This window comes from Schistocerca nitens, chromosome 4, assembly GCF_023898315.1.
Source record: "Schistocerca nitens isolate TAMUIC-IGC-003100 chromosome 4, iqSchNite1.1, whole genome shotgun sequence".
In the NCBI taxonomy this organism is placed as follows: domain Eukaryota; kingdom Metazoa; phylum Arthropoda; class Insecta; order Orthoptera; family Acrididae; genus Schistocerca; species Schistocerca nitens.
Window position 1 is genome coordinate 63,145,052 of NC_064617.1, and position 12,736 is coordinate 63,157,787.

Below are 12,736 nucleotides of genomic sequence, written 5' to 3' on the forward strand. Positions count from 1 at the left end.
CGTGGACATAAGGTTCTTAGCCTCAACAAAGTTTATTATATTCGAACTGAGAATATGTTCAAGGATTCTGCAGCAAAGAGTGATACTGGTCTGTAATTTTGCGGGTCTATTCTTTCACCTTTCATACATACTGTACTAACCTGTGCTTTTTTCCAGTCGCATGGGACTTTGTGCAGAGCGAGAGATTCACGATAAATGCACACTAGGTAAGGGGCCAATGCCGTAGGATACACTTCGTAAAATAGAAATGGGATTCCATCCGGACCTGGTGATTTATTTGTTTTCAAATCTTTCAGCTCCTTCCCTACGTCAGGTAGTCAGGTGAAAGTGGTGTATGACGTCATAATTTTAGCTGATACTGGCGACGAAACCCTCTGTTTCCAGTATGAGTACATGTCTTGAAGTTGGACATTTGAAAGAGGCCCGACTCTTAAACTTACTTTATATCCAAACGTTATATTTCCGAACTTGATTTACTTATCAAAATTTTATGTACCATTTCCCCTTTTTCGTCCCTAGAAGCCTGTAACTGGGACTGGGAAACACTGTTTATGATGTCCATTTGATAGCAGGTTTTTCCAAAGTGTGTGTGTTTTGCAATGAGATTACTTCGTGTTCCCCTGCTGTGCTGAAGAGGTGAACCTCAGTAGCAACGCAGGCGCTAGAGGCCTTGCTGCCGTGCACCCACAAAACCTTATCATGATCGATATAAATGAGTTCGAATATATTTGTATAGGATTCCAGTTCTAGTCCACAGAGAGTGTAACATAATTTAAAGCGTTTTCTTTGCTGCAAATTTACAAACAGATACGTTTGCCACGAGAACGGCTCAGTACACACAACTGAACCTAAATCTGCTAACGATTACATCACATTGTTCCGGTCTCATGAGTCCTGTGTGCCTGGCAGTGAGATGTGGCGTTGATGGCGAAATTGATATGGGACCTTTCCTCGTATATGTGGGAGTTATGTCTTAATTATGTTTGTGGAGGGTAGGTGACAGTAATTTTTATGTGTAGGCCTATAGTGTTGTGTCATTTTTGTTGTTGTGTGTTTACGAGAGAAGAGATAATTGTAATAAAATAGTTCCGATCACATCATGTTCTGCGTATCAAGTGTAACTTCCGATTCAAGATGTTTTATGACACATGTTGCCATGCCCTTTTGTAAGCCGGCCGGTGTGGCCGAGCGGTTCTGGGTGCTTCAGTCTGGAACCGCGCGACCGGTACGGTCGCAGTTTCGAATCCTGCCTAGGGCATAGATGTGTGTGATGTCCTTAGGTTAGTTAAGTTTAAGTAGTTCTAAGTTCTAGGGGACTGATGACCTCAGATGTTAAGCCCCATAGTGCTCAGAGCCATTTGAACCATTTCAACCGTTTTTAATTCTCATAAATTTGGTAAATATTTCATATAAAAATTGTTTTCATTATTTTGATGCATGTAAACGTCCGAGAGGTATGTAATCATGAAAGAATTTAAAAATCTCTGAGTAATCTATGGACTATCAGTGGGTAAAGTAAGCTAGTTGCTGTTGATTAGTTTGCGGAGAGAAGTTGAATATGGCCGCACATGGTCAAAGTTGGGTGAGTGTTGCCCAATATGCCTAAATAGGAGTTTTCCAAACTATCTTTGTATAACTGTGAACCACAAAGGGAAAATGTTACTAAAATCTGTGAAATTATTTCAAGAATATACCAACAAAGAAAAAACTTAAATGTGTTAATTGTTTTGACTACAATTCATGCAACAAGATCCTGCGAACTCCTGCAAATCCCAATATTCTGTCAATATTCTACATGTAAGCGAGAAAGAAGAACCCCTAGACTTAAACCAAGATAAAAAGCGAAGAAGAATTTTACCATCTAAGTACCACTTATTTTTATCAATCAACACTTCTGAACTCCCCATCCAGTCTTTTTTCTTTTTTTTTCAGTGCGCTGTTACATAGGACGAAGTACATATCCTGAAAATCAGCAGAGATATTAATTTGAATTAGAAGCGAAGGAATCGATCGCTTTGATCGACCCTGACTACACATTGAGGAGATTTAGATTATCTAAGCATAAGAACATCTTGCACTGTATTATTCCCCTTCACAAGCGTTTCTGTCACTCTTTTCATGAGGAGGTTCTTTCTGTAGTAGGAAAAAAGTGACTTTGGGTAGAATATCTCTTAACAAACAGATATCATTAATTCACAAAATTTATTATTTGCAACAACAACCCACACTGAATAATCAAGACATCATTCAACACGTAATACGATAATATTCCTGTAGTGATAATAATTACTGTATTGTAGACGAGTACCAAAACAGAGCCTACTTACGGATCTTACGAGTGCACTCCCTTATTATACCAACTAGACTGCGTAACAGAAATATCTAAACTTGGGTGACTGATGATAGCAATGAATTCGCATGGGCAATAGCACGTTAATTACTACACTTCCCACGTTGTTCACACTGACAAAATAAAGATCGTTCAGACGTATCTAGAAATGAATCAGAAAAGAGATGCAACTTCTGTCAGAATCAACGTGGTACACATTAATCAATAAAAACTGGCACAAAATCACTCAAATGCGAGACACCTGTCGAGGGCACTAGTTCACCTCTACCGTGTGCGAAGCCATGTGCTTGTCCACAAGCTTCTGTCGCAAACTAACGATTTACCGACATGAAATAAAAACACTGCAGAACGTTCTAGAAATCGAATCAAATCAATTTCTCTTAGTATAATAAGATCTGTCCACACTAACAAAAGTGTAAACATTTTAATCAACAGGGTGAGTCACTAACTGTTGCCACAAAGAATAGCTCCAGGGGTATGATAGGAGCTGAAAAGTTAGTGGGACAAAAGTTGCATGGGACAACGAGGGCCATAACATGGCCTGGGGTTTGTGTTGGTAGGTGGGGTTGCATCGGAGATATGAAGGTCAACTTTTTTTTTTAAATTGGATGCTTTAGTTTGGTACTCATTTTCTGATAGCGGCTATTGAGACGAATCCAATGATGTGCAACAGTAAGGTCTTTGAAGGTCAACGAAGGTCGCAAAGGTCGCATGAACGTCCATTTACAGAAGGTGTTCGAAGTGATGACCAGTGGTATTCTTTATCACACCGACACTTATCGAAGCACATGCCCTAAGAATTTCCTCTCGCATATCTTCAGGTGTAGTTGGAACGTCATTATAAACAATGTCTTTTACGAATCCCCACAAGAAGAAATCCAGAGGCGTCAAGTCTGGGGATCGAGCCGTCCACGACACATCTCCACGTCCAATCCAACGATTTGGGAATTGTCTCTGCAACTCACTTCTATCCATCAGCGATAAATGTGCCGGACACCCATCGTGTTGATACCACATATTATACCTTGTTCATAAAGGTATTTCTTCCAATAACAAACCAAATGTTCCTTGCAGGAATGTGGTGTACTTATTACCTTTAATATTTCCTTCGATGAAACAGGGGCCTATAACTCTGTCCACCAGAATCCCACACCGTACATTCACTGACGAAGGTTTTTGGTGTGCAACTTGCCGCAGACAACATGGATTTTCAGTTGTCGAATAATGCATGTTAACCAAATTAACATTTCCATGGTTCGCGAATGTAGCCTCGTCAGTAAACAATATCAAATTAATAAATGTGTCATCCCACTGAATTTGAAGTTGATCCCATCGGCCGAACAGTCCGCACCAGTAAATTCTTTGTGAATACTGTAATGGAAAGGATGATATTTTTGACGATGCAGAACACGAACAACACTACTCTGGCTCATGCCAGATTCCCTTGCGATTTGACGCGAACTAACACATCTCGAACCACAGTGACGAGTGTACCATTTTCCGTTTACTCGTTAGTAGCTTTCCTTTGCCGAATATGTTTCCCATTCGTTAAAGATCTCAATTTATCGTACACATATTTAAATGTACGACGTGTAGGTTGAGTACGTTGAGGACATCTTTCAGTGCATAAGTCTCTAGCTCTTACTGAACTTCGTTGGCATTCTCCATAAATGAGAAGCATATCGACTTGTTCTTCGAAGGAATACATCATTCACATTCGCTTCATTACACGATACTAATCTCACCGTTCCTATTAGCGCTGTATTGCGAAACCGTCGAATGGTGTTTACATGTCAGTAGCACTTAATATGGATACGCCGTATTCGGCGAATATTTATTATTTGCACTATATACGAGAGAGAATTGTCAGAGCATGTGCTTCGGTAAGTGCCAAAGTGACAAGGAATAGCACTCAATCCAATATAAGATGATTGCAACACTGCATTGATACCAATCGTCACTTCGAACACCTTCTGTAAATGGACTTTCATACTAACTTTGTGACATTTGTTGACCTTCGAAGACCTTATTGTTACACATCATTGGATTCGTCTCGATAGTCGCTATCAGAGAATGAGTACCTAACTATAGCATCCCACTTAAAAATCCGAAGTTGACCTCCATATCTCCGACGCGACCCCGCCTAGCAACAAAGAGGAACGTCATATTATGGCCCCAGTTGTCCCATGCAAAATTTGTCCCAGAAACGTTTCAGCTACTATTATAATTTCGGAGTTATTCTATGTGGCAATAGTTAGTGACTCACACTGTATATTTCGAACTAACAACAGGTCTTACACGTTATCAATAGGCGATAGACGACAGAGAGCGCCTTTCTTGCAAGTGTGAGCGCAGGTTCGCTCGAAAAGCCCGTTGCTAAAAAGCGGGAGCCGGCCTGATCGGTCAAGAAAAAACGTTCTAGCTACCAGCATCATAAAGAAGGAAGCACTCCCATTCGTGGATAAAAAAAACTAGGAGTTTGTTGCGGAAAAATGTAACAGGATCGATACTATGGCAAACTCTACACAATAAAATCTTTGCTCCTGTCATTAGTTGACTCAGACACACAAGCTCATAGAAATTAAGCAACCAGAGAGTATCTGTGAAACTGGAAAGGAGGGGAGAAGGAAGTTAGTCGATACATGAAATAAATATGCACTCGCACGCTGCGCATTTCCCTTCACGAGACGTAAGGACACAGAGAGATCGATCGCATGTACTGTTTATGTACGAACATCATTTAATATGAATCTACCAGTAATGGAAGTCGACTTCCACAGTCGTCTTTTTCAGTTAACGCAGAGCTGCCAGGTACTGAATCTAACGGTTCCGCAGAGCACAGACAGTCCACGATTGGCTATTTCGACCAACCCTCACCTTTGCTAAACTATGGACTTCCACACCTTGAAAATCTTACAGCTTCTTACGAGCTTTACAGCGTCATGTACTCCACTAAACCTTGCGTCCTCATTCTCCTGATCTACGCGTACCGTCTACCGGTTGATAAAAACCCTCCTCTCCTCAGATTCTTCAACCACCTATACATTTATAGTTATGCCTACAACTTCACTCCGCAAATCATCTTATGGTGCATGACATACCCTGTGTACCACTGTCATTCCACCCCCCCTTCCTTCTTCCAGTCGTGAATGGTCCATGTGAAGACGGATGTTGGTAAGCCTCTGTGTGAGCTGGAATCTCTCTCATTATTCCTCGTTTTCTTTTAATTTTTTCACTGCCCCTGGTGATAAATATCGATAAAAGAAATATTGCTCTGCACTAACTTGCGACCGCTCTAACGAATGGGCACGTAAACTCCCGATTTAAGTATCATTTTGTTCGTAACAACGCTTACCGTCGACAATAGGCGTTACATGAAAGAGTTAATGAGCAGTATAACTTGAGAGATCTAAATGTCTCGAAAATGATGCGTTGAACGGAAAACGTTTTCTAGACGAACAGTTAATATTAGTAAAGGGGACATTTGGGTGTGCTACGACTGGCCATTTCCTACCGCCACGTCCAACTTTGTACATCTGGATTGTATCCCAGAAAATACGCATGAGTTACTATACAGGTAGATCGCACTGTAGTCGTCAAACATAAAGTGTGCATGTTTTTGCGTTGAAGAAATTACGCATTTCATTCTCCATTTCATTTCCGATGTAAGAGTGAACCTTTGTGTTCTAAGGACTGGTACTCGTGTTCAAACGTTACTTCATTGTTCCAAACGTGTCTGTGCAGTACAAATAATATGACTAGACATTGTCATTTCTGGCAGATAAGCTACTTGCATGGCAACGTAATTTCCTGTTTCCTGCGGGACTGATTGTGGCGAGTCCCTAAATAATCGGAATGCTTGATTTGGGTGGTCGCCCTCGAATCCCGCCATCACGGTGACTGATTTCGGTATGTGTTTCCATCCAACCGTCGTAACCGTTGCGCTGGTCTCTATGCGGGGTGGCCGTGCGGTCTAGGGCGTCCTGTCACCGTTCGAGCGGCTCCCCCCGTCGGAGGTGGGAGTTCCTCGGGTATGTGTGTGTGTGTGTTGTCCTTAGCGTAAGTTAGTTTAAGTTAGATTAAGTAGTGTACAAGTCTAGGGACCGATGACCTTAACAGTTTGGTCCCATAGGAACTTACCACGAATTTCCCAATTTTCAATGTGTTAGTGACTGGCGCACCTGCCATGGATACTCAGCTACGTCAAACAACACGGTGGTGAGAAGCTACGGTACTCAACCATCCGAAGCACTCCAGTGTGGAGAGGCAAAGGGACTCGCCGATATCGAGCGTCCTGATGGGAACAAAAAACTTATTACGCCCACGTTATTGCTCCTGCATCACGCTAAACGTAGTTGGTAAGCAGGCACTGTAATGTCTAACGATGAAAAGTAAATTTCGAACATAAATATCAACCATTAGAAGACGAAAATTCTTAATTGCGAAAACATATACATTTGATATCGGCCGATTACAGCGCCATCTACCACGAGTGGAAAAGACTGGCTTGAGTAAACTGTAGGTATTGCTTTGCGTATAATCCGAATATGCAATACAATCGGGGTTCCCATTTGAAAATACAAAGCTGACCCCGCCCACGCAGGAGGTGGTCAGTTACACGACACACAAATGTTCTCTTTAATGACACTAACTTTTCACTTAGAACGTATTGTTTCGTACAATGTTATGACGATATCGAGATATTTAGTTTTCTCAAGTTAAAGCAAACAACATTTATATTCATGTGATGTTATGTGTTCTTTGTCTTTTTGTTGCGATTGTAATGACTTTCTCTATTGTGCTGTGCGCAATTTTACACGTTTCCTGACAAACAGACATGTGGCGTTATAACTTTTTTCAGCTAAAGGCAGATACTAATCTGCCACATAATCTCGTCCGCTCTTGGCGTTGTAAAGTATTTTTTTTATTGTAGTGACAATACTTTTCAGTCATGTTCCTTCCATTCAGAAGGCTGTTGAACGCAGCGACTGATATATCGATTTCAGCTATCAGTCGTCTTTTTCAAATTTTATTGGCAGATCAAGATTTCAGCTAGAAACTAGCCATTCTAGATGCAATATCATTTTTGATCAATGCATGTAATGCCTGTTGGTCGTTCGTCGTCCACAGTTCATTGAATACTACTCACGCATTTATCAAAAATGATAGTGCATTGAGAATGGCCAGTTTCTAGCTGAAATCTACAAAAAAAGTGGTTCAAACGGTTCTGAACACTATGGGACTTAACACCTGAGGTCATCAGTCCCCTACAACTTAAAACTACTCAAGCCTAATTAACCTAAGGAGATGACACACATCCATGTCCGAGGCAGGATTCGAACCTGCGACCATAGCGGTCGCGCGGTTCCAGACAGAAGCGCCTGAACCGCTCGGCCCACAAATCTAGATCTGCCAATAAAATTTAAAAAGGACGACTCATAGCTGAAATCTATTATTTACAAGTCAAATACTGTTAAGTGTTCAGTAATAGCGTGGCCGACTACTCACCTTTCACGAGCTTCCAGTCGCCGATGCGGATCGCACCGTTTCCGACCTTCTCGTCTATATTAAGCAGCACCTCTGTGCGTGGAGATTCAGCGTTAGTGATGAGAGCGTCCCACAAGTTGACGCCGTCCAGGTCTTCCGGAAGTGACGACACATTTCCTCCTGCAATAATGTGCACCTCAGGTGACTTGTACTGAGAAGTGTTTACTTAAGGAAAATTGTTGTTTAGGCTTGCTTCTTGTCATATTTCCCACAGGTGTTCTTGCTTAGCATATAGGTTAAGGTTATCAGTTCCACATACACTGTTTACTTTATCTTCGACCTTATATTCAATTCTTCTAAACGGCACTTCGCACTTACTTTGGTCGTCATGCCATTCTGTTTCTTTGGGGAAAAGGAGGGGATACTGTATTCTATCATATGTGTGGTCAGAGGAGTTCCACCACGATTTCCTCTGCGATACACGCACATCTTCCACAGACATGCCTCCAACAGTTTAGTTTTTAGTACTTTTTTATGTCGTTCTTTTTCCGTCCACGTACTTTTTAACAGAGCAGTCAATTCGCTCGCCGCTTTGGTGTCTCGGACGCGTTTCACTGCTAAAGGGGAAACTCATTCTCGCCCGTTCTTTGCGGCAGCTGCAGTGTTTTTCTGGGGAATGTTACTTCCCCACCTCTAGCAGTGCTCGTTGTTCAGTATACAGACATCACGCACTAGTCGTATCCTCAGATTTCCTCACGAACTTCACAATTTGGCAGCTTGGCCTATAATGAGCCAAAATGTTATGGTGTGACTAATCTAACAGACGCATCGCTTTGTCCCGAGGAATATTGATTTGATACTCATGAGACACAGTTGACATTGCCTTTATGTTCCTACTCCGAATCGCTTATTGCTGGCAGAATATTCTGTACATAATCCTAAATTGTGTTTATTGGAGCTCTTATTTCAGAATCCTGAAGTTTTAAAAATCGCTAATGTTTCCCGTCCAGTCCAAAATGCTTCGGGACAGGATTAATACAAAATAGAGAAAAATTAATATGGTACTTTTGATGCTCCAGGTGTACTACAAATTCTTCCCCCACTTTAGTACAATATACAGCGCGCTCATACTACTATGTGAAACTGTCATAAGAGTCTTCATGAGGTACTAATCAACTCGCGTGTCACTTTGGCTTCAATTTCAGTTATGTTGTAAAACTGTTCGCCTGACATTCGTGATAACTGTAGCATTGCATCATTTTGTGGTGGGTTAGTATTGATAACACCAAGATTTTTCCAGAAAACAACTGTCCACGCACTTCAGTTATGTCGTGGCCGATATCCGGGAGTCATTGACCCTGTTCGGGAGGCAAGGCGTGCGAAACAAACATTGTACACACTTTTGTCATCTTCAAAACATTCTGGAGAATATGTTGAAAACTTGATGTAGAGGCTGCTGTACTGCAATTTATGGCACGAACACGTTGCCACACTACGACCGCACGTCCAGTACTCAACACCGCCTGCTCACAACTGATAAGTCGAATGCACGTCTCTTGATTAGAGTTTTTATTTCAAGTTGCCATTGTAGCTAGTGCGCTGACTGTTGTATCCACGGACCCAACCAACCAACCAACTGTAGCACGCGCGCCCTGACCGTGACATCGCTGGCCACAGTTCTTGTCGCGGCCGTCGGCGTCTCAGGGCGTTACCGCCGACGGAAGAGGTCGCGCCATGGCTGAGCTCGGGTCCGCAGCGCCCTCTGCCTTTTGCATATAAGGAGGAGCGCTGGCCCCGAGACGGACAGTCTATTGTCGACTGTCTATTGATAGCCTTTCGTGGAGTTTATAGTGGAGCCATTGCAGTGTGATATTTGCTTATTGTATTCGACTAGGCTCAGTACACGGATTACTCTTGGATATTACTTGGACTTGTATTGCTGGTACACGTTACGTCAGGAATAAAGATAAGTTATCTCTCCATTCTAGCTGGCGCAATTCTTGTAATTAATTATTTTTCGCCCAACAGACATAGCTACATCCTGGTCACTACCCACGCTTTATACAATTTGTGGTGGCTGTCACGAAGGTACTGCCGAGGACCTTGGGTTTGGGAGCCGTCACAAAACTGACGTCGCTTGTACTCCAGGTATAAAACCAGTCTCGGAACATTTGGACTGACGGCATATAGCAACTCGTAATATACAGGGACAATTTCAGCAGTGAATTAATTTGAATTTGCCTGAGTAGAATACTGAGCCGTGTAAGGTTGGTGTTCATGTCATTTATTGTTTCTCATCTTCTATTAAGGTATTGGCGCCTCCTTTTCTTATTCTATTCACTGGAGTCACTAATTTCCTGCCTTACTTGCCCGTGAGCGGCAGCAGCAGCGCGTATCGCTAAGTCCACTGTCGTACCATCTCTGGAGCGACGGATAGTATTTCCGGGTTGTCGTCTGTCTGGCAGTCAGTTGGAGACAAACCAGCAGTACAGTCGGGACGGAGCAGCAGTGAAGTCGTGGACGGACCGCCGGTGAGGCGCGGACAGCCAGTGCTCGCCGACCCCTAGCGACACACATGCATTGTCCGACGGAAGGAGATTTGAGCGGGGACGACCGCTGGTTGGTCGTTCGGTCTCGGTCGTCACATCGGGCGACGTGTAACTGGTTCTCTGACCGCTTCTGGGCCCCTTCAATTCGTCATCTTGCGGGACTTAAGTCGGTTCCTTCCTGGTGCAGGGATGTGTTCCCTCTCCATGGTTGGATCCGAGCCAGACTCTCCAGATCGTCGTGTGTCTGGAGTTGGTCGGGCACGGAGCAGGAGTGGCGGACGGACCAGCAGTCAGTGAGTGGGAGAGGCATCAGCAGTGCAGTCGCGACGGAGCAGCAGTCGCGGACAGATCAGCAGTCCAGTCGGTCGGGTGGCGTGGAGAAGCAAGCCCCCCGACGCTCAGAGTCGGACTGGAGCCGCTGGCGGCGTGCACGTGCGGTTGGAGTGTGAGGTGCTGCTTGCGAGTGCTACGAGGTTCGTCGCCCACCGATCTTGGACAAGAAAGTTGAGGACTCACTTAACTTACTATTGAGCCTCAACTGTTTGCGTTCCTTCGTTTGATCCTGCTTGTCGCTTTGGGACATTCCCGCGACCAACAACGTGTGTGTATTTAAGTCGGCTAAGATTCCCGCCGTCTTTCTGTGGAGTTTAACTTAATTTAATTTATTCTCTGTTATTGAAGTTGACCAGCCGTATCTTCTGCCCTGTGGCCGTTGACGTTCCGGTTACCTGCCCTGGTCGTTGACGTAATTTTCGGCGGTGTATTTTCATCGTCGTGTTGGTGCTGTACAGCGCGGCGTGTAGTTCGACATCTGAAGCGCTGTTGGCCTTTGTGGGCGTCAAATTGTTTGTGTCGTTGTGGTGGTTTTGCTGGTTGCGTCGAGCGCAACTGATTTGGTTGATTGGTCGTTCGGCGGTCTGTCGGTTGGGTTGCCTCCAGATTAAGAAGTCGTTGGTCAGGCTGTCTGTCTCACCTAAATGGGCGTTAGTATTACAATCCCAGGCCAACCCTTGGAAACTTCTGAGTGCCGTTCCTTGTATGTTATGAAGTAATTTCCCTGTTTGGACTTAAATTATTTGGTTGATGTGTGGCGTACAGCCGAGTTTTAAAATATCTGTCATTAATGTCCTTGTCTTGTCCTCAAGGCTTAAGATTGTTATACTTTTGTTTTAAGATAAGACCTTCTGCTTTTTGATTGAAACTCTTCTTATTGTTTAGTATGCGGCCTTCAGCCGAGTTTTAATGCCTCTTACATTAATGTTCTTGTCTTTCTCTGAAGACATAAGATTGTTATGCTTCTGTTTTAGGGTAAGGCTGTCTGCCTTCTGATTGATACTCTTCTTATTGCCTAATATGTGGCCTCCAGCCAAGTTTCATTAAAATTAAATTGTTCATGCCTTCAGCCTGTTTAGATTAAATATTTAGAAAATATTCTTGGGTGAAACCTCCAGAAGGAACTTGTATTTCAGTTTCTTACTTAGGTGTTGTGTCTTGGATTTTGAGTGTGCCATTCAGCCGATCTACAATTAATCAAAGGAGGTCGATTAAAGTGTTTTGCATCCTTGTAATATTGGGTGCTCATGAATAAAGTTTGTATGTTAAGTGAAACTGACAGCAACATATTTTGGCCCCTTTCCAAAAACTAATCTGCCCTGTGCTGCTAGCGCAGGCGTTTCAAATACTGTGTAACTTTTATTCCTGTGTGAGGTTACCCTTTTAGCAAAGAAGTCACAAATCCCTCTCAATAAAACCTTGTACAAGGCAATGAAAATTTCCTTAGTAACTGCTGGATATTACGACCTTGTGGGATGAAAAACGCCAGCAGCAGCAGCCTTCACATTTATCATGCTCTTAAAACTGCTTTAAGCGTGGGCGGAACTCAGGGCACCTGCACTATTGTTCCTCAATTTTTATACACCCTAAAGTTTTGTTATGCCTGAGGTGGTACTACACGTAACACATGGTCACTGTACGAGAAGATATACGAAGTCTGGGACCCAATACAAAGCGCCTAGTGTGATTTTTCTCACCCCAAAAATAAATCTGACGAACTACGTGGACAAACTGAATCATTATTCAAGTGAACAGTAACAATCGCTACATATAACATATTTACTCTTGCCAATGAAACAAATCGGATGAACACTGATCAGGCAGAACATTATGACAACGTACCTAGTAGCCGCTATGTCTACCTTTGGCACTGACAAGAGCGGCACGCACCTTGTCATGGAAGGAAAGACGTTTTGGTAGGTCACTGGGGGCAGTTGGCGCCACATCTGCTCACGCAACTCCCGTAAATTCCGGGGAGAGGGTCGATGACCTCTGACGCCACTTTCAATCACATCCC

The 12,736-nt window shown here is 43.2% G+C and overlaps 1 protein-coding gene across 1 annotated transcript in view; it reads right to left on the reverse strand.

Moving 5' to 3' along the window:
• LOC126252120 (arylsulfatase I-like) overlaps positions 1–12,736 on the reverse strand; it is a 240,442-nt gene that overhangs the window by 42,963 nt on the left and 184,743 nt on the right. Inside the window, exon 14 of the mRNA XM_049952985.1 lies at positions 7,859–8,017. Coding sequence (XP_049808942.1) covers positions 7,859–8,017 — 159 coding nt within the window. The remainder of the gene's footprint in view (positions 1–7,858; positions 8,018–12,736) is intronic.